The 22,269-nt window shown below is 39.2% G+C and overlaps 2 protein-coding genes across 2 annotated transcripts; both read left to right on the top strand.

Annotated features, from left to right (window-relative positions):
* Positions 1-903: 903 nt before the first annotated feature.
* Positions 904-21,886, top strand: SPRYD7 (SPRY domain containing 7). The gene is made up of 5 exons (XM_061434660.1): positions 904-1,010; positions 6,669-6,785; positions 9,234-9,400; positions 14,990-15,092; positions 19,404-21,886. The coding sequence occupies exons 1-5, from the start codon at positions 905-907 to the stop codon at positions 19,499-19,501; spliced, it is 591 nt and encodes a 196-aa protein (XP_061290644.1). The 5' UTR covers position 904; the 3' UTR covers positions 19,502-21,886.
* On the top strand, positions 13,202-14,285 carry LOC133258251 (RWD domain-containing protein 1). Its single transcript, XM_061434659.1, has one exon. It carries the CDS (start codon positions 13,377-13,379, stop codon positions 14,106-14,108), a length of 732 nt encoding a protein of 243 aa, XP_061290643.1. The 5' UTR covers positions 13,202-13,376; the 3' UTR covers positions 14,109-14,285.
* Positions 21,887-22,269: the final 383 nt, after the last annotated feature.

Here is a 22,269-nt window from a genome sequence, read left to right as displayed (position 1 = left end):
CAGGTCAAGGATCGCCCTCCCACCCTGCCCAAGGGGTCCCTCCCAGAGTAGCCTCCTGAGCGACTGCGACCGCGCGGCACCCGAAAGTCACGACGAAAAGCTCATCTCTGTACCTAAAATGCAGCAGGACCAACGACTCAGAGCGCAGGATGTATATTCACAATGCAATCATTAACAGCCATTAATCCTGGGCCCTGTGCATCGGTTTAGGATTTGAGAACACTCTTCAGAAACTAGTCACGGTATGGAGGGTGGGGGTGGGGGCGCGTCAGAGGCTCTCGGGTGGAGGCATAGTTTTCTCAGTCCTGGGTGCGCGGGGACAAGCTTGGGGCTCTTCTAAATCGGCTCCCGTTCCCCAGCCAGATTTGCCTCTGTCAGCTCATCTCTAAAGATAATGTTTAAGGTGAGGAGAGCACAATTTTAAAGATACAGCACCCCAGGACCCCTTAGCGTACAGTGAAATCGGCCAAGCTCACGCATCCCTCAGTTATCAGGACACACAAGCTGGCTTTGCAAAGGAAAAAAATCCTCCTACGCGCCAGCGCGCGCAGTCCCGCTGTCCTCCGCCAGGCCGCCACCCGCTTCGCCACGCCACGCTACGCCACGCCCCTAGCCCCGCCCCCGCCGTAGCCCCGCCCCCAGAGCTCCGCCCCGCCCCGCACGCTGGTCTTCCGTGTCTTCCGTATCTTCCGCCCAGGCAGGCTTCCTTTCATCCTGCGCTGCGCCCGCCCGGCCTGGGGCGTCGCGGTACCCGCCTCCGCGCTGCGCACACACCTCCCCCATCCCCGCCGCACCTACTCCGGCGCTCGGGCGCGGGCGGGAGGCGGAGCGGAGGGGTCGGGGGCGGTGTCGCCTCAGCCCAGGAGCTGCAGGCAGCGGCAGCGGCGCCGGAGGTCCCCGAGATATGGCCGCCTCGGTGTTTTGCTGCCTGCGGTGCTGCAGAGATGGCGGGACGGGCCACATCCCTCTGAAGGAGATGCCGGCCGTGCAGCTGGACACGCAGCACATGGGTAAGGGCCCTCCCTTCCCCAGACCCAACGGCCCACCCCTGGTCGGGCGCGGCGGGTCGGGGGCAGCCGGGGGCGTCTCGAGGAGCCCCGCACGCGGCCGGGCCCCTGCGGGCTCCGGGCGTCGTCCCCTGCCCCTCGCCCTGCGACGCTGCCGAAGACCCGGGTCGGCGTCGCGGATCTCCTCCGGACTCCGGCCGACCGCACCTTGGCCTGGTGTATTCAAGCAGCCCGGTCCGCTCCTGTCTTGGGGAGATACAGGCGTCTGGACCTTACCGTTCCCACAGGAATCTCTGGGGCGCCTCCTCCCGAGACTCGTCAGACGTCCCCGGCGTGGGGCGCGGGGGCGACTCGGTTCTCCTATCCCGCCGTCGAGCTTCAGTCAAATACGCACATGTTGAGAACACTTAGCTGTCCTGGCTCCTTCCTCTGCCCTGACAGCTTTCTATTCGCCCGTCAATTATCGGTTGTTTGCTCTCACCTCCTAAAGTCAAGACGAGGCAAGTTGCAAAAGCCTAAAGTCACAGCTTAGCTCAGGACATGTCATTTCAACAAAAACCTCCCCTGTGCGGCTCCTCCTGAGTCATGCTTAGAGGTGGTGTAATTTCACCTGGCTGGCTTCTTCCTAGCAGGTCAGGCTATTGCAGAAATAGCGTGTTGCTTCTTCCCATCTATGGTTTTTCCTTTGAATTTCAAATGAGCCTATAGCTTCTCCTTCTATAACATTCTCCTCTTCCCCTCTATAGCCTCTCGCCACCTTATTATTTCTTTTTTAGACTTGTCCCATGTAGTTCCATGCTTGTGGAGTGTGTTTCTAGGGGATGACATTTCCCACTGTAATTATTTCAAAGTACTGTCTTTTTGCCGAATTATTCTCTTCTAAATATACATCTGCACTTTTAGTTTTCCCCATATCTCTCTTTGACTAAAGGACAGTGCATTGAAATAACAAAGGGAATTCTTAAATATTTGTAGCAAAACCCTCTCCTGCCCAGATTCTTTATACTCTGAAAATACTCTGCTCATTATATTTTTCTTTTTTTCACTTTCTATAGCATGTACTAAATAACAAATGTGATAATTGTTTACCACTTTGTATGTGGGTTTTTACTTTTCATTCTTAGATCTCCCAAGTGTAATATAGAACCCCAATACATAACTATGTATGTAGGTGTACGTATATCTCCTTGAATTATTTCTTATTCATCATCACTTATAGACAGAGGTCCAAATTCTGTGATTTCTCTCAGGAAATGTTTCCATTTCATGTATTCATTCACTCAACTGATATTTATTGAGTGACTGTCAGATGGCAGGCATTGTTTTATATGCTGCTGCTGCTGCTGCTAAGTCGCTTCAGTTGTGTCCGACTCTGTGCGACCCCATAGACGGCAGCCCACCAGGCTCCCCCGTCCCTGGGATTCTCCAGGCAAGAACACTGGAGTGGGTTGCGTTTCCTTCTCCAATACATGAAAGTGAAAAGTGAAAGTGAAGTCACTCAGTCATGTCCGACTCTTAGCGACCCCATGGACTGCAGCCTACCAGGCTCCTCTGTCCATGGGATTCTCCAGGCAAGAGTACCGGAGTTGGGTGCCATTGCCTTCTCCGGCAATGTGCTAGGAACACAGTAAAGAAAAATCACACATAGTTTCTTTCGGGAGGTTATGATCAGCTTTAGTTCTTTCTGTCTCTTCTTCCAAACTCCTGAATTACTACAATCTACTCTTTAAAGGATGACTTCCCTGGTGGCTCAGTTGGTAAAGAATTGCCTACAATTCGGGAGACCCGGGTTCCATCCCTGGGTCGGGAAAATCCCCTGGAGAAGGAAATGGCAACCCACTCCGTATTCTTGCCTGGAGAATCCCATGGATAGAGGAGCCTGGTGGGCTGCAGTTCATGGGGTCACAAAGAGTCAGACACAACTGAGCGAATACTCTTTTAAGTATTTGTTTTCTCTGGTCTCTTCTCCACGGAGAGCTGGTCACTGGTACTCGTTCCACTATGTTCTCCTTTTTCCAAAGCTGCCCCGCATCTTTCAGTAGAGTAATATCATCCCCTGATTTTCTTCCTGCGTGAAAACTTTTTCTTAACCTGTCTTCCAAAAACTTCAAATTCTTCAATCACAGAAAAAGCCTGATTTTAGAAAACAAATAAGAGGAGAGGCTTATCAAGTTAGGAGTAGGTTTCAAGCATGAATTGATCTTAAGTTGAAATATGAGAAGCCCACTGAGTGAATATGCATGTATTTGGATATGTGAAAGGTTAATATGATTGCTTTTTTTTTTTTTAAGTCTCTGTGTTTCATATGCAAATAAGTGTTGTCTCTTTCAAAGTTGTCACTTATATTGGTAATGCTACATCACCTAAAGTGATTTGAAATTCCTCTTGGAATTTTCTGTGATGTAGTTTTTATAAATATCTTCTTTTTTACCACAGCCTCCATATTTAATTGTGATTTGGTTTTTTAGAAATATAGAACTTCCCTGGTGGCTTGGGTGATAAAGAATCTGCCTGCAATGTGGGAGACCCGTGTTTGATCCCTGGGTCAGGAAGATCCCCTGGAGAAGGGAATGGCAGCCCACTCCAGTATTCTGGCCCCGAGAATCCTATGGACACAGGAGCATTGTGGGCTACAGTCTGTGGGGTTACAAAGAGTTGGACATGACTGAGTGATTAATACTTTTTAGAAATGAATGTCTTCCAAGGTAGCTTCCTTGAAAGGGATGTTATTCATTTAGAAATGTCTAATGCTTTTTAAAAAATACTCTTTGGCTATGTTTATATATTTTCTGACTGTACTCAAATTTTCCTTGACTCTCTAAACAGTCTTGATAATAAAACTGTACAAATCACACAGATCCAAATATAGGATATCTTTGTACTTAAAAAAGAGAAATAAAATAGGCTTGAAATAATTCCCTAATGATTCACAAGCACTGTAGAATGTTCTCTGAATATATCCATCTTTATGTATAGAACATCTCAGTACCTAGCAGAATGCCTTGGAGATAAGAAATGATATTGAAGTAAGAACATAATAGCGTATTCAGATTTGGTTGTTTGGGTTCAACTCAGAGTTATATGTAAGAACCATAAAGTATTGCTGGGTTTAAAAAAATACCATGTATTTTCATAATTCTTGAAGTGTTTTTTCACTTAGGGTGCTTTCAGTTACAAGCAGTAAAACCTACAACTCAAAAATTGTTGAAAAATGAAGGCAATTCATCGGTTTGTGTAAATTTAAAAAGTAAAACGCAGCACTAGCTTCAGAAAAGACTCAGTGCTGCCAAGGACTGGACTCCTTTTATCTCTTTCCCCCATCAGCTGTTGCTTATTCGTGAAGGCTGGCGTCCATGACAACTTGCAGCCTCTCCCTGTACTATCGGCTTCCTCATGCGAATCCAGCAAAAGCGATAAAATCTTTATCCCTTCATTCTCTCTGCAAAAGTCTTGAGACTATCTCTGATGGTAGTGCTTAGGTCACATAACCGTTTTTCACTCAGTCACTGTGGCCAAGAAATGTGGAATGCACTGATTGACTTAACCCAGGTCAAAGCTGTAGCCCTGAAGCCAGAGATTGAGTCAGCTTCCTTGGAACTGTTTTGATCTCCAGAGAGAAGTTCGTTGGGAAAGAGAAAACAGATGCTACATGTCCACGACAAGTACTTAGCAGAGCATATTCATTCATTTCCGTATCAGTTATTTGTCGAGCGTCTGCTGGATGCCAAGCACTCCATGGTCTTTGCTATTAAGGAGGAGCTGGGCCCTGGTTGCTCACCAGCAACTGCTGGAGATCTGTGAGGCAGCTAGATGTAAATTATGTATAAAGACACTGTCCCAGAATTTGCAGTTTAGCATTTTGTAATTAGGGAAAAAAAAGGATGCTAATGAATTTTTAATAATCATATAATAGAATCTCGTGGACTTCCCCAATGGCTCCGTGGGTAAAGAATCCAATTACAATGCAGGAAACCCAGGACAAGCAGGTTCAATCCCTGGGTCGGGAAGATCCCCTGGAGGTGGAAGTAGCCACCCATTCCATTATTGTTGTTCCATATATAGAAAATTATATAGACAGAGGAATCTGATGGGCTACAGTCCCTGGGACTGAGCATGGACATAGTGCAATACAAAGGATCTTCATTTTACCTTCTATAAGAGTGTCTTTAATCAGCCCATTTAGAATTGTGGTAAAGTCTTGAAAATGTGGTATTTCTCATGTGTATTTGTCCCAAATAATTTTTTGTTCAAGTATCAATTCAACGGTGAGTTGAGAGACCTGCCTCTCTGTTAGTACATTTGTTACTATTTTCTAGTTTTATTTTACCCCCTCTGGAAAGAGGAGTTCCCTACAGTTCCCCTAACCAGATCTGCTTGGTTTGTAAACTTATTAGCAGAAGAGTTATACTGATTACAGATCTTGGGAGTCTGTCATGGGATAGTTATGGGATATTTCTTACAGATAAGCATTTTGTTAAATTTCTTCATATTCTCTGATATGCTTTCCTAAATCAGTGTTTGGAAAAGAATTGGTATTGGAGTCACATGATCAAGAGATTGTTTTTCTCACTCTCATCTATCAAATGTTATTTGAACTAAACTAAGATTTTCCATGAGAATAAAATGCATTTAATGATGTTGAAACCTTGTTTACATCTTTTCAATGTGATTAACAGCAACTATTTTACAGATATTTTTAAGATCCTAAAATTGGCATTTTTCCATGTCAGCTATTTCAAGAACATAGATGTATGTTTCTTTCCATGGTTCATTACTCTTCAGTTCTTACTTGACCAATGCACGTGCATAAGACCGTGTACATACATTCATTCAGCTTTTATCAGGTTGTTTTTTTTTGGATTGAACTGAAAATTGTACTGATTGCCCAGCTTCTTTTAAGTGTTTCTGTTTTTATTTAAATCAAGAAATTTATGCCGTCATCAAATTGATTCACTGGCTAAAATGGAAGAAAGTCTACTTCAGGGAGTTCCCTGGTGGCCTAGTGGTTAGGACTGTGGGCTTTCACTGAGGTGGACCCAGGGTTCAGGGAACTGAGATCCTACAAGCCGCACAGCACAGCCAAAAACAAAAACAAAGTCTATTTCTACCTTAAAAGTGTTTAAAATATTCAGTATGTATATAAAAAAAATTCAGTATAATACAAAATTACTGTTTATTTGAAACTAATTAAACAAAATTTATAGCCACAAATTAATATTAAATATAAATGTTCTCCCAGAAAAAAGTGAATTAAATATTTTAAATAATTTATCATTATTTCATATTTCAAAGTATATATAGCCTTCCTATTTTTTGGAGACTAAGAGTTAAAAGTGAAATAGAAATTATCCTTGAGGGACTTCCTTAGTAGTCCAGGGGTTAGGAGCCCACCCTGCAACGCAGGGGACACAGGTTCCATCCCTGGTCAGGGAACTAAGATCCCACACGCCATGGAGCAACTAAGCCCGTGGGCTGCAACTAGAGAGTCTGGGCTGCAGTGAAACATCCCACATGACGCAATGAAGATCTGTTGTGCCACAGCCAAGACTCAATACAGCCAAATAAGTAAACAGTAAATCAATAAATATCTTTTAAAACTTAACCTTGATTGTTGGGTAAGAGAATACAAAACTTTACACAGTGTCTGTATTTTTTGTTTAGGAACTGATGTTGTCATTGTAAAAAATGGAAGACGAATATGTGGAACGGGAGGTTGTTTAGCCAGTGCACCTTTACATCAAAACAAAAGCTACTTCGAATTCAAAATCCAATCCACAGGTTGGTATAATGGTACTTGACTGTTAATACTCTGAATGTGAGGAGGAATCTTCAATATACGGAAAAGATTAATGAGGTCATTAAAAAAAAAACAACTCTTACTTAAAGCCATTTTCACTCACATCTTCTTGTGAGATCCTAGTCTCATTAGTTAATTTAGTTATATTAAGTTCAGTTTTCTCATCTATAAAATGGATTACAGGAGCTGCCCTTCCTGCTTCATAGGAGCTGTATGCATGAAAGTGTTTTAACAGCAGTATGTACTGGTTCCATTTAACACACAAGCATTATTACTAATATGGTTAATTAGCGGGAGCTAGATGAACCATTTCATTTGGTCAAGCATGTAAGGTGTAGACTTTTGCTGTTTTATCTTAGGATAAAATTAATCTTATGATCCTAAGTTTTTCTCTTAACTCTTGTTAAGATTCCCTGATTCAGTGTCTTCTGAAGCGATTGGCAGATTTAGAATTTTGGTAGAAGTCTAAAGTCTCTTTAAAATTTTTTAAATACGTACACCTGAAGCTAACACAATACTGTAAATCGACTATGCTTCAATTAAAATTTAAAAAAAATTTTAAATTATGAAGTTTCTTGTATGGCAGTTCTACGTGAGTATTATAATAGTTATTATTAGTTAACTTGTGGCAGTTTTGAATATGGGGAAGTTTTTTAAGGCTTTATTAGAAAGAAACCTGTAGTAAAATATGGCATGAGTAATATAGGTACAGAACAGTGAAACTAGAGTGGAGTAAATTAATTCTGCTCTTAAATGAAAAAACATAAAATATTCCTCTGGGACTTGTTTTTTAAATTGTTTTAAATACTGATTTTTCTTAAGTGTGTAAAATAAATATAAATCTGTCCTCCATTCCATTCTTTTGTAAGTTAACTCACTGGCTGCAAAATGTCTCTGGTTACCGTAATTTTCTCAAGTATAACATACCTTTTCTCAAGAGAAGTGAATATTTCCTTGAGCCTTAAATGTAATACAGATTTCTTTGTGGATTTTCTGTAAAGGATGCTATCCTCAAAGATATTTCTACAATAGTGTGTTGGAGTTTGAGGCTTTGATCCCTCAAGGAAAGCTTCAGGCAGTGTGCCACAGGGTGTCATCATGCACAGTTCCTCAGGAGGAAGAGGACACTGTAACCCTGTCTAGAGCTGTTGTCACGTGAAATTAGTATCATCCCCTACTGGCACTCTTGTCTCACCTTGGAGGATAAATTATAGAATCAGATTATTTAGGAGGCCAGGACAGTGAAGTCCAGACATGCAGCTTTCTGATGGCCTCACTCAATCCAGGAAAATGGATTGACAACATGGTCTTCAAGCATTCTTTAGAATTTCCCCTGATTTTGATAAAAACCAAGAAGGAAACAGTTTGAGATGTAATCAGGAGCTTACATATTCTGTTAGACTGAAAAGAAGAGAGCTGGTCTCTTTAAAAGTCAACTTAGACCAAACGGTTTTAAACTCATGGACTTAAGGTATTGGATAAGAAAATGATTTTACATTTTATCATTAATTTTCTCTTCTCCATAGTATTGACCAGGTCATATACATTATTGGTCACATATTACAGATGCAAAAACTAAAGAAGTAATTTCCTGCTTCTCAGAGGTGGTGCTTGAAATAGAAGCCGAGGCTATTTAAATTCAGTGTGTGGCTTTTTAGTAATATTTTGGGGGAATAATAATAATAGTAATGACAATAGCTAGCATCTTTTTAAAAAATACTTCCTCTGTGCTTTACTTATCCATTAAAAAAAAATACAGTGTTCCAGTTATTTTACTTGGATGATCTTGCTGTATCTTCTGATAACTTTAAGAGGCAAGTACTATTAGACTCGGAGAAGGCAATGGCACCCCACTCCAGTACTCTTGCCTGGAAAATCCCATGGGCGGAGGAGCCTGGTGGGCTGCAGTCCATGGGGTCGCCAAGAGTCGGACATGACTGAGTGACTTCACTTTCACTTTTCACTTTCATGCATTGGAGAAGGAAATGGCAACCCACTCCAGTGTTCTTGCCTGGAGAATCCCAGGGACAGCGGAGCCTGGTGGGCTGCCGTCTGTGGGGTCGCACAGAGTTGGACACGACTGAAACGACTTAGCAGCAGCAGCAGCAGCACTGTTAGACTCCATAGTTTGCAGGTGAGGAAACAGAGGTTACGTAACTTGCCCAAGATGACATAGCACAAGCAGGATTTAAACCAGGCAGTACAACTCCAGAGCCCACTTTTATCTCCCAGGCTGCACTACATCTGAAGAGATGTAGTACATCATTTGCAAACTACTTGAAGAAAAAATTTTTTTAAGATTAACAAAAAATAATTTAGTGATCATATGCCACTTTCTTTATAAACAATTTACACTGTCTTTTAAAACAACAACTTTCATATTTGTATTCTTCAGATTTGGGGAGCATTTAAATTATTATATTTTTCAGGAATCTGGGGTATTGGCGTTGCAACTCAGAAAGTTAACTTGAATCAGATCCCCCTTGGCCGAGATGTACACAGTCTGGTGATGAGAAATGATGGAGCCCTATACCACAACAATGAGGAGAAAAACAGACTGCCAGCAAACAGCCTTCCACAGGAGGGAGACGTGGTGGTGAGTTTCCTCGTGGACTTGTTTTCCACCGTGAATTATTCAACCTGAACTGCTTTTAGTATTTCTAGTTTTGCCTGGGAGTTTGTGGTCCAAATTCCAGAGCACGGGGATTGGATCTAATGAGGTAGTTCATTTTCCAAAGAGCCCTTGATGTCAATGCTGCTGTCTTACATAACTGCCTTCTTTCTAGAGCTGCACTGGCCAGGAAAATCACCACCAACCCTTATTTCCATTTAGGAGAGTTTATGACTGGTTGGCTGCCAGTCAACATCTCCTGCCACTCTCACATAAAAGAAACCTTGGCCCACAATTTTAAAAGAACGCTGACCCTTACGTTAGAAAAGATTAGGTATTTTTGCAGCTGGAGATCTCTTAGAGAAGACATTTATTACTTAATTTGTTAGGAACTTCTGTTAAAGAATTACCGCATTTTTATCAGGAGTGTTGGTCCTTGTTAAACTTAACCTGGTTAAACTTCCTTCACTTTCAGAACTCTTTCAAGAACTGGCTCAAAATCCTAAGGGTTGATTGTGGAAAAGTTTTTTTTTTTTGGAAAGCAGGGGATAGAAGGAGTTACATAGTATGAAGGCTTCTCAGTTTTTATTCCCAACTAGATATATTCAAGTCTTTGCCAAAGCCATCCTATTGAAAATGTAATCCAGAGATCCCTTTCTGTCTTTTTCAGATACTTCTCACAGTGTTTTCCAAGAACCTTATACATTGAATTCAGGCCATTAGCTGTTGAGAACAGAGTTCTTGGGTCTCCTTTAGCAAGAGTGTCCTTATACACAGAGCCTTGGGTTCCTTGCTCTTATACCAAGTTGAAAGGAATCTAAAGAATGAGAGTTTCTAATACTTGATAACAGACAAGGTAAATCCAGGTTACTGAATTAAAGAAGTATACACTATTTGGAAGAAGATGAAAAATAATGAGGAAATGAAAGCTTTTGACTATGATCTTTCTTCTCTTCAGTTTAAAAAAAAAATTGTGAAGAACAGTTTTTAAATAGGTAAATTATAGAAAGTGTTTTTTTCCCCCCCAAATTAACTAAAGAAAACAAGGAAACCAAAGACATCAACCGTTTTTAAAATCTGCTTTTCCTCGTTCTTCCTTTTAAATAGTTGGTTCTGCATATATAGATCATTGCCAGATGCCCGTAATGTGGAACACCCTATTCAAGGGGTTATTTCATGAAAGAGAATCTTGAAGTCAGGTTGATGCTGTCAGCCTGCTTATACTAAAAATGAAATTCAAACATAAAGGATAATCCGGGTAACTCCCCGGTGGGTAGGACTGTGCTTCCACTGCAGAGGCCCCGGGTTCCGTCCTTGGTCAGGGAACTGAGATCCCGTGTACCGCATGGTGAGACCAAAAAAAGAAGAAAGGATAATCAGTAACAAAAGGTTTTCTTTGTTGATGTACTGACTTGTACTGTGTGTTGTTATTTCCTTCCTATCTCGTTCCTTAAGATGATTGGCACTTCATATCGACAGACTTAAGAATGTCATTTTTAGTCTGTCAGCATTATTAAATTAGACTTTGAGTTTTTATGCCCATTCTGATAAAAGGAGGGCTCAAAAAGATGAAAGATGAGCAGAATCCTGAAAAGTAAAGCAGTATCCCACGCTAATGGCTGTATCTTCCTAGTTTAAACACTTGCAAACAAATTTCACCAAATTGCTGACAATAGCGTAGGAAAGCTGGAATGAATTATGACAGTAAAAACATTCTCATATGTGTAGAATTTCAGTCATATACCATTCTCTGAGGAAAAATCAAGAAAAATAAGCTTTCAACATCCAACCAAATGATTATGTTTCTGTAATAACCATACAGGATCAGCAGGGCCTACTGCAGCACCAAGGAGGCACACCTGAGACAGCCTATGCTTATTTTTACCTTTTGTATATAGTTTTGAAAAGTACAGATTACATTTTTAAGTTGCAGTTTTCAGTTTAATTTCAGAGAAGGCGAAATAGGTGGTACTATTATTATCATTTTACAGACCAGAAGTTAAGTAATTGCTTATTCAGAGTGACCCCAGGATTACAGTCTAATTTCAGAGTCTGTTCACCAAACCTGCAAATACTGATAAATCCTTAGAACACATCGGGTTTTTGGTATCATTATGAGAGAATCAAACCTAACATCTAGAACAGATAAAAGGGCAGATTAAGGGAATTCCCTGACAGTCCCGTGGTTAGTACTCCGTGCTTCCGCTGCAGGGGGCACTGGTTCAGCCCTGGTCAGAGAACTAACATCCCGAGGTGTGGTTTCTCACATCCTTCCTCACGTCTTTCTTTGGTATTGTCTAGTTGGTTTGGTCTAGTCGCTCAGTCATGTCCAATTCTTTGTGACCCCGTGGGCTATAGCCTGCCAGGCTCCTGTGTCCATGGGATTTTCCAGGCAAGAAGACTGGAGCAGGTTGCGATCTCCTTCTCCAGGGGATCTTTGATACTGGGTATTGGGTATTGTCCCCTGGAGAAGGGAAAGGCTACTCACTCCAGGATTCTGGCCTGGAGAATTCCATGGACTGTATAGTCCATTTGGGGTCGTAAAGGGTCGCACACGACGGAGCGACGTTCACTCACTCACTCACTCATGGGGTATTAATGCTGGAGGGTGGGGTTGAGAACTTGCAATAGGTTATGCTGCCACCAGGTGGGGAAGGTGCCCAGATCATAACCTGTTAGTCTGAGCTGCTGGATTTCCAGTAAAGAGGGTTACATGCTGCTTTTTATGTAATCAGGTTTTTAAAATGAAAACAGGTTTCTTCACTAAAAAGCGAATCCTGGCGATCACTTTATTATTTAAAGTATTTAAAGTATTATTTAAGGTATTTAAAGTATTTATTATTTAAAGTATTATTTACATATTATATTTAAATACATACACTGAAATAAAGCAAAAGCAGTTTTATTTATCTTTCTCAGTGTTTAGTCTAACCCTGGCTTTGCTAAGATTTGAGGAGAATCTTTTATAGCACTTAACCTGTTCACTTATCTGGGCCTTTGCTGTCTTAACTGTAAAGTGAAGGATTTAAGACTAGATCATCTGTAAGGTCTTTTTCTATCTATAAAAGCTTTTACGTTCATATAATTTATCCACAGTCAGAAATCCTTCAAGTGGTTGCTTCTTGATCTATGATGATTTCTCTATTAAAAGGTCTCTGTTGTCATTCTTGAAAGGAAAGCTCTCCGTCTTCAGCTAGTAAATACTGTACAGAGTTTTAAAGAGAGTTTTAAAAGTGTAAAAGTCTTACAAGCTTTGAATTGCATGGCAATTAAGAATAAGTTTTCCAAAGCCATACTGCATCAGTTTAAATTCCAGCTCTGCCACTTCCTAACTGTGCAACCTTAAATAAGTTATTTAACTTCTCCTATGCTTTAGCTTGGAGAAGACAATGGCACCCCACTCCAGAACTCTTGCTTAGAAAATCCCATGGACGGAGGAGCCTGGTGGGCTGCAGTCCATGGGGTCCTGAAGAGTTGGACACGACTGAGCGACTTCACTTTCACTTTTCACTTTCATGCATTGGAGAAGGAAATGGCAACCCACTCCAGTGTTCTTCCCTGGAGAATCCCAAGGACGGGGGAGCCTGGTGGGCTGCTGTCTATGGGGTTGCACAGAGTCGGACATGACTGAAGCGACTTAGCAGCATGCTTTAGCTGCCTCATCTGTAAAGTGGAGATAATAAAAATACCTAGGATTAAATGAGTAAATATGAAGTGTCTAGGGTTTGGTAAATAATACAGGTTGTTTTCCAGAATGTCAATAATAATAATTGTAATTTTGGGCCGGCGCAGGGCTGTTGATCAGCAGGCCCAGCCTGGCTGTGGGCCCCAGGCCTCTCTGCCTGGGACTCTGCGCCTGCGCCCGCCCGGCCGCTGCCTGCTCTCCCGGCGCGGCCGCGGTCCAGGCTGCAGCACGCCGCCTGGGTATCTGGGCGATCCATGGGCTGCAGCGAGGGCCGCGATGACAGATTACGGCGAGGAGCAGCGCAACGAGCTGGAGGCTCTGGAGTCCATCTACCCTGACTCCTTCACAGTATTATCAGAAAATCCACCCAGCTTCACCATTACTGTGACATCTGAGGCTGGAGAAAATGATGAAACTGTCCAGACAACCCTCAAGTTTACATACAGTGAAAAATACCCAGATGAAGCTCCCCTTTATGAAATATTCGCCCAGTTAAATCTAGAAGATAATGATGTAGCAGACATTTTAAAATTATTAGCATTACAGGCAGAAGAAAACCTTGGTATGGTGATGATCTTCACCTTAGTGACAGCTGTGCAAGAAAAATTAAATGAAATAGTAGATCAAATAAAAACTAGAAGAGAAGAAGAAAAGAAACAAAAAGAAAAAGAAGCAGAAGAAGCCGAAAAGCAATTATTCCATGGTACTCCTGTTACAATTGAGAATTTCTTAAATTGGAAGGCCAAGTTTGATGCAGAACTCTTGGAAATTAAAAAGAAACGGATGAAGGAAGAAGAGCAAGCAGGAAAAAATAAATTAAGTGGGAGACAACTGTTTGAAACAGATCATAATCTTGACACATCTGATATCCAGTTCTTGGAAGATGCTGGAAACAACGTGGAGGTAGATGAGTCTTTGTTCCAGGAAATGGATGACTTGGAGCTGGAGGACGATGATGATGATCCAGACTACAATCCTGCTGACCGGGAGAGTGACTTGACCGACTGATGGACTATTCCCGTCTGCAGAGAGGCTTGACTGCCACAGCATCTGTGGCTATGCTGAGAGGGTGTTGATTTTCCTTTCTTTTTTCTAAGAAAAAAATAATTTTCAGGAGAATATTCTTCTGATGGCTTTCATCATTGAACTTAATAAATTGATCTTAAAAATTTCAAATAAAAAAAAAAAATTGTAATTTTGTACCATTAATAATATACAAAGTAATATATTTTTATTTTGCTGTCTTTTTAAAGTCTTTTGAGCTGTTGTTTTTCTGTTTTCCACTTGATACTAATTATCAGTTACATGCAGTTGTAAATGCCCACCTTACCTTAGTAATACATTTTACATATTTGAAACCAAGGTAAAGAGATAGAGAAATATATTATTTCTTTTTGAAAATAAATTGTATAAAGACAGTTCATCACAACTGAAAACAATGATAGGTAATAATCCCTAATGGTGAAAACTTCACTGTTTCCCCCCTTTGTTATCAAATTCTACATAAAGCAGTGTTTTCTATGTGAGTGTAAAAGGTCTCTCTGTTTACAGTATATAGTACTTATATCATCTTAATATTCAGAATATAAAACCCAGATTATCTGAATAAAATACTAGGATTTAGTTTGACCCCTCGAATGTGGACTCATGGGATTTTACTTTCCCCTCCCCCCACATAATCACCATTACTGTTTTTTTCTAGCTCAATTCAAATAGATTTCTACCAGATTGTAAACCCTTAATAAAATCTGTTATGGGAAAAAAAAATCTGTTGTGATCTTTTGCTTAGTTTTTTGTTTCCATGCTCCCCAGTTAGTGCCTTCTGACTGTTCAGGTTTTTATGGAACATACATATTTTTCCTCTTTTTAATATTTACTTTGCTTTCTAGGGTATTACATATGACCATGTAGAATTAAATGTATATTTGAATGGAAAAAACATGCATTGTCCAGCATCAGGTATACGAGGGACAGTGTATCCAGTTGTTTATGGTAAGTGAAAATATTTCTAAACATTATTAAATGTATGTTAACTTTTGCTTGGCATTTAACTTTGTAACTATCATTCAGAAGGCTGGACAAATTAATAAGGACCTTTGTATATGGAGTATACTCAGTAGGTTATCACAATCCCTCTTTGCAGGACTAAGGAAAGTTTTTACTTCCTTTGTATTAAAAAAATCAACTTGCTAAATACAATGATTATTCTTAAATATGCAATAGCCATATTCCCTTTTAGATCATTTAATCTTATATTCCAGAAAGTTTCAAAAACTTTACAGAATTTTCAAAAAGGTATGCCTGCTAATTGTTAGAAAGGGTTAGATGAACAGAAAATGTAATTGTAAAGAATATTTTGAAAGTAGAGATGGGAATTCCGTGTAGATTGAACATTGGTTACCTTTACAAAATCGCCTAAATGTTAAAACTCTTCTACTTTCAAAAGAAATAAAAAATGAAGAAGAGAGTGATAAAGGCACTGTACTTATGTGTGTTTCCTATAAAGAGAGACACCTTATTTTTTAGGGATACATATAAAATATTTTAGAATAAAATGATATAATGTCTGGCATTTGCCTAAAAACAATATAAGGAGGGGAGGTGAAGAACAGAGGACTGACTGTAGGGAGGAGATGAAACCTGTCTGGCTATTAGCCGACAATTGTTTGAAGTTAAGTAATGGATACATGAGGGTTCATTATTCTGTTCTGGTTACTTCCACATGTTTGGAATTTTCTGTAATAAAGGTAACTGAGTAGAGTCATCTCTAAGTAACCCTGTTCTTGGAGGTATACTTGTACAGAAACTATACTTACACATACATGGCTTAGTTCAGTTCAGTTCAGTCGCTCAGTCATGTCCGACTCTTTGCGACCCCATGAATCGCAGCATGCCAGGCCTCCCTGTCCATCACCAACTCCCGGAGTTCACTCAGACTCATGTCCATCGAGTCAGTGATGCCATCCAGCCATCTCATCCTCTGTCGTCCCTTTCTCCTCCTGCCCCCAATCCCTCCCAGCATCAGAGTCTTTTCCAATGAGTCAACTCTTCGCATGAGGTGGCCAAAGTACTGGAGTTTCAGCTTTAGCATCATTCCTTCCAAAGAAATCCCAGGGCTGATCTCCTTCAGAATGGACTAGTTGGATCTCCTTGCAGTCCAAGGGACTCTCAAGAGTCTTCGTTACTCCATTACTTAACTTCAAACAATTGTCGGCTAATAGCCAGACAGGTTTCCTCTCCTCCCTACAGTCAGTCCTGTTTTTCACCTCCCCTCCTTATATTGTTTTGAGGCAAATGCCAGACATTATACCATTTTATTCTAAAATATTTTATATGTATCCCTAAAAAATAAGGTGTCTCTCTTTATAGGAAACGTACATAAGTACAGTGCCTTTATCACTCTCTTTTTCATTTTTTATGTTATCAACTTTAAATCAACAAGTGTATGATTTTTCTGCCTGTGGTATTAGTGGATTGTAAACCATTTTCTCATTTAAATTACTTTAAATAATTAAGAATTTGAGCCATAACAAAAACTAATGGTTAACTTTTTTATAGTAACTTACCAGAAAAGTAACAGACTTTGTTCAGAGTGGCAGAAAAGTATACAGTAGCAAATATAAATATTTAATAATTTGATATAACAACCAAAGCCTGTGCTTTAAAGTTTTCATTTATCTTCTTTTTCCCTAAATACTACTTTTCAGTCCTTCTACCTTCTTTATCTTTGCATGAAAGGTGAATTTTTAAACTTGATATAAGTTAGTTTGCTTGCAATAATTGATAACCCTAAAAGTAATGTCTTTATTTACTTAAATGGAAATGGTAGCTTAATATTTGAAACAGTTTAGTCTGAGAAATAAATATCAGTAAAATTTTAGACTGAGTTACACAAATGAAGATAGCAAATGAGATTTTTATTCTAAATTGTTTCTTTGATTTGGCATTATTTTTAATGCAGTGAAGTTTATGTAGTAATATATTTTATAAATTGAAATTGATAGCCAGATACTATCAAAGATAAAAATAAAATTCAAATTCCCTTGAGTGAGTGAATGAAGTCACTCAGTCGTGTCCAACTCTTTGGGACCCGATGGACTGTAGCCTACCAGGGTCCTCCATCCATGGGATTTTCCAGTCAATAGTACTGGAATGGGTTGCCATTTCTTTCTCCTGGGGATCTTCCTGACCCAGGGATCGAACCTGGGTCTCCTGCACTGCAGACAGACGCTTTACCCTCTGAGCCATCAGGGAAGTCCCAAATTCCCTTACCCTTTGCCTTCTATCCTATACCGAATCCTAATTCTTTCCACTTGTTCATACTGTCAGTCCTTTTATTCAACCTGTGGAGAGACAAAACTGAGTAACAGTGAAGAAAAGTTTGTTCATAGTTAGGACTTCCAGCTTCATCTAAGTTCTCTGTGTTTTTTACATCTCTGCACCTTCTAGACTTTCATCGTTCTTGAGTTCCCTGTTCATTTTCTGTAGATCCCTCTTCCACTTTATAGAGAAACAGTCCATCATGGTGAACTCCAGCTTCCCTCCCCCACCTCTTAAAGGTTTTCTCTTCCCATCTTGTCTCCTTCCCATACCATTTTAGAGGAAGTGGTGCCCTTCATGTTTAAAAAACTCAGTCTAGATTTCAAACTTCCCAATTCTGGGACTTTATTGTCAGTTATTTTGTCTGTATCTCATGTCATCAACCTCGTTCTTCAATGCCTGTAAGCATTCTAAATCATTCTTATTCCAATATACTCTCCCTTAAACTTGTACCCCTCACCAGGCCTGGGTTTACCCTTCTCTATATGCCTGCATTTCCTGTAAAAGAGCTTTTGTCTCTGTTTATATTGTATCGTCAACTACTGTGGCTGCCTTACACCACTTCACTGAAACCACGTCTGTTAAAAATTACTAGTGATGTCATGAATGTCACATCTAGTGCTTAACTTTTTTCCTGCATTGATAATGAAATATAAATTATTTAGTAATGTGCGTTAAACATATATACGCAACTTAACAAATAACTATAAAGTGAAACCCACATCATCACTATACTCAAGATAATGAACATACTTGTCACCCCTAAGTTTCCTCCTGCCCCCTTGCCATGCATTCTGCTCCCCTCTCCCCACCCTACCCCCTTGTAGTCACTGTCTGCTTTCTGTCACTACAGATTATCTTACGTTTTTAGAGTATTGTATAAATCATACAATTTGTATTTTTTTAATCTAGCTTCTTTTACTCAGTGTAATTAAGACTCATCCATGTTGTAACATGTACCAAGAATTCATTGATTTTTATTACCAAGTAGTATAGTTCATTGTGTGGATACATCAGAATTGATTTTTCCCTTCTCCTATTATTGGATATTTAAGTTGTTTCTAGTTTTTGGCCATTACAAATAAAGCTGCTGTGAATATTCATGTATAAGCCTTTGTGTAGATATATGCATTCATTTCTCTTGGATAAGTACTGATTTAAAAAAAGGAAAACAAAAAAACATATAGAAGCTGAATAAGGCCTGCAGGCTAATTAACAGTATTGTGTCAGTGTTAGTTTCCTGGTTTGGACATTGTACTGTAGTTGTGTGAGATGTTACCACTAGGGGAAGCTGGACGAAGGTTACCCAGGAATTTTTGTATTGTTTTTGCTACTCTTTGTGAATCTATCCTTTTTTAATAAAATATTTTTTAAGAAGTAAATTATCTTAATGTATAAAATTGAGAAAATACAGGTAGGTAAATAAGGAAAAACTCAAATTACCTATATTTATATCATCTAGAAATAATCATCGGAGAAGGCACTGGCACCCCACTCCAGTACTCTTGCCTGGAAAATCTCATGGATAGAGGAGCCTGGAAGGCTGCAGTCCATGGGGTCGCTAAGAGTCGGACACGACTGAAGCGACTTCACTTTCACTTTTCCCTTTCATGCATTGGAGAAGGAAATGGCAACCCACTCCAGTGTTCTTGCCTGGAGAATCCCGGGGACGGGGGAGCCTGATTGGCTGCCGTCTATGGGGGTCGCACAGAGTCGGACACGACTGAAGCGACTTAGCAGTAGCAGCAGCAGAAATAATCATAATAATATTTTGATGTATTTCCGTTCAGTGTTCTTGACAGATTTTATTCTTCACTGTGGCTGTTTTTAACCAGTAGGATCATGTTTTGTAACCTGGATAGCAGATGTGTTTCTTCTTCTTGTGTGTTAATTTTATGGCATTATGGAAACAGTTTATAAGTATTACTCATTCAGTTTAAGGTGTTTGCTTCTAATTTATTTTCTTTCTTTTTCTGTCTCTAGTTGATGACAGTGCAATTTTGGATTGCCAGTTCAGTGAATTTTATCATACTCCTCCACCTGGTTTTGAAAAGATATTATTTGAACAGCAGATCTTCTGAATGTATTTGTTTTTGAAACTTGTATTTCTGCACTGTTAAAAGTGTTTACCATTTAATAAAGCTTTACCTGACGTATAAATGAAAATATATTCTTAAAAATATGCTTGTTAATATTGTCTAAGGAACCAGTGTATACACTATACCACCCTGAAGTTGTGATTTAAAATACTTAGGTTTTATGATATGAAATCAGCATTTGGGGTGGTTTATTTAACTCTTATTTAAATAAATATAACTTTGGGTTTAATTAACAATATTAAATGGAAATATGTGTATAGATATTTAAAAGGGAGTCTTTCTTAGTGTAAAATATTTGTATTGATAGAGACCAGTTGGGTGGGTTTTGTGGTCATTCTGATGTTCAGACCTTATTAACTGTTTTAAGTCTGCAGTCCAATAATTTTGTGTCTCAGTGTCTTTTTTATATAGAGTATAACAAAGTGACAAATTTATATTTATATTATTGGCAACTTCAGTTTTGGCAGTTTATTTACTGTAAAATGTACCACTTTAAAAATGTTAATTGCTTGTTTTGTTTGTATGCCGTTGTTTTTAATTTCCTTTGTGAAAGGAGATAAATGTGGTAGTAATTATTGGAGCATTTTGTTGAAGACCATCATGCTGTGTTACTTCAATACCTGCGTAAGTGGTGGTTGACTGGTGACCGTGTACACAGCAGACGTTTAGAATAGTATGATGCCTTCAATTTAAATGGAAATGAGGTTATTCTTTTAAGGATTTTAATTTAAATGTGCATTTTTCTGTAAGGAATAATAAAATAATAGTAATTAAGGACTATTCAGTACTATATTAAATACATGTTCTTCCTGTTTTGTTTAATTATACTGTAAATTCACTTTGCCCTTGATTATTCAGAAGTTCAGAAGTAAGTGAATCCTCTCCATGACCCTAACTGAGCCTTTGCTTAGTTTTCAGGAAGAATTGCTATCCTTTAAATACTACCCTACAAAACTGAACAAATCACTGTCCATATCTTTGGGACAGTCTCCTTTCCAGATAGGCCAGGACAAGGATACATACATTTCACTCATTTATCACATGAAGCCGTATGTCATACCAGAAAAACATGGCTTAAGAATCAAAGGAGACCTGAATTGTAGTTTTGCCACCGGGTCCCATTATCTCTTCAGGCAATTTCCTCAGTTTCTCTGGATGCAGATTCCGCATTTATAAAAGGGATAGTCAGACCCTATTGGTAAGATTCTGTAACTGGTTAAAATTCATATGCAAAACACCCTCGTCATCATCTGCACGTGATGAGGCAGCGTCTTTGTTGACTGCACTCAGTGGTTTTCACAGTGGGGCCCTTAGACCAGCAGCGTCAGCCTTACCTGACAACTTGGTAGACGTGCACACTCAGGCCCCCCCAAACCCATGGAATCAGAAACTGCTGGGGACGCACGAAGGAATCTGTTGGAACAAGCCCTTGAGGTGATTCTGATCCACGCTAAAGATTGAGAACCACTGCTCAGGAGAGAATTCTTCGAGAATGATTGCCTACTATAAATTTTCTAAGGATTTAAGACTATTGTTGACACATAGACAAGAGAGTCCTGCATGATATTTATTTATTGTTTATTTGATAGATAAAAGTAGAACAATTGTTTTTAAAACATAGATATATTTGAGTAACATATTTACATAAATCCCAGATTTAACTCTGTAGATACACAGAATTTAACTAACTTTATTATTTATGTATTTTTGGCTTTCTGACCTTGTAATTTTAATTAGTAAAGAACATGGTTATTTCAGAAAGAGATTTAATATAACTACTGCTTGCTTTCTTTATAATGTTACCTACCTCCGAATTATTTTTTTAAGAGCTAACCTTTTTTTTTTTAATGATCGTGTTCTTTTCTCAAGACTATCTTTGCTACCTCTAATCACACTGAATAGATAACAGTACTAAAATCAGTATATGAATTACGTCCATGACAACAGTTTGATGAAGTCTAGATGTGCTTTTAACCTCTAGCTATCTAATTTCTCATAGGAAAATTACCTGTAACCTCAGTCTTACCTTGAGAAAAACATCAGATTCCTAAAGGGGCATCCTACAAAATATTTGAGCAGTAGTCCGCACTGTCATGGTCATCAAAATCAAGGGAAAAATCAAGTCAATGTAATGTGCACACCAGGAACAGAAAAGGATGTTAGGTAAAAACTAAGGAAATCTAAATACATCATGCACTTTAGTTAATAATGTATCACTATGTTTATTGTAATAGATGAACCATAAAAATGTAAGATGTTATTAACGGGGGAAATTGGAAGAGGGGATATATGGGAACTCTGTACTATTGTCTCAATTTTTCTGTGAATATAAACTGTTCCAAAAAATAAAGTGTATTTAAAAACCTACATTCAGCTAGAAGAAAATTAAAGGCTTTCTTGAAGACAATAGAACATTAGTATGGTATATACTTACAGCACAAGTATTCAGTGATAGCTAAATATACACATAGATGGGACATAAAACATCCTTGTATTTTAACACACAAAAAAACCTGCATTTGTTCCTGGCTGAAGAAGCTGTCCATTGTCTTGATTCTGTTTTTCACAGAAATCCACTTGTTCACACTGATGTAGCTTTTTATACTCACATTGAAAATTAGTCAGTGATTTATTATCCATGTTATTTTTTCAGTGATTTAAACATTGCAAGGGACTTGTAATGGCATATATGTGAAACAATGAACATCTCATAAATAAGTTTACAGTATTAAAAACCAGAAAAAGATACT

The sequence above is a fragment of the Bos javanicus genome, chromosome 12 (genome assembly GCF_032452875.1).
Source record: "Bos javanicus breed banteng chromosome 12, ARS-OSU_banteng_1.0, whole genome shotgun sequence".
NCBI classification, from domain to species: Eukaryota; Metazoa; Chordata; class Mammalia; order Artiodactyla; family Bovidae; genus Bos; species Bos javanicus.
This window is presented reverse-complemented; position numbering and strand designations above follow the sequence as displayed.

Excerpts from the sequence above, each read along its gene's own strand:
- SPRYD7 (XM_061434660.1), top strand. The coding sequence starts at position 905 with ATGGCCGCCTCGGTGTTTTGCTGCCTGCGGTGCTGCAGAGATGGCGGG. Across the intron at positions 6,786-9,233 it reads ATTCAAAATCCAATCCACAG|GAATCTGGGGTATTGGCGTT; the intron begins GTTGGTATAATG and ends TATATTTTTCAG. Across the intron at positions 9,401-14,989 it reads CACAGGAGGGAGACGTGGTG|GGTATTACATATGACCATGT; the intron begins GTGAGTTTCCTC and ends TTTGCTTTCTAG.
- LOC133258251 (XM_061434659.1), top strand. The coding sequence starts at position 13,377 with ATGACAGATTACGGCGAGGAGCAGCGCAACGAGCTGGAGGCTCTGGAG.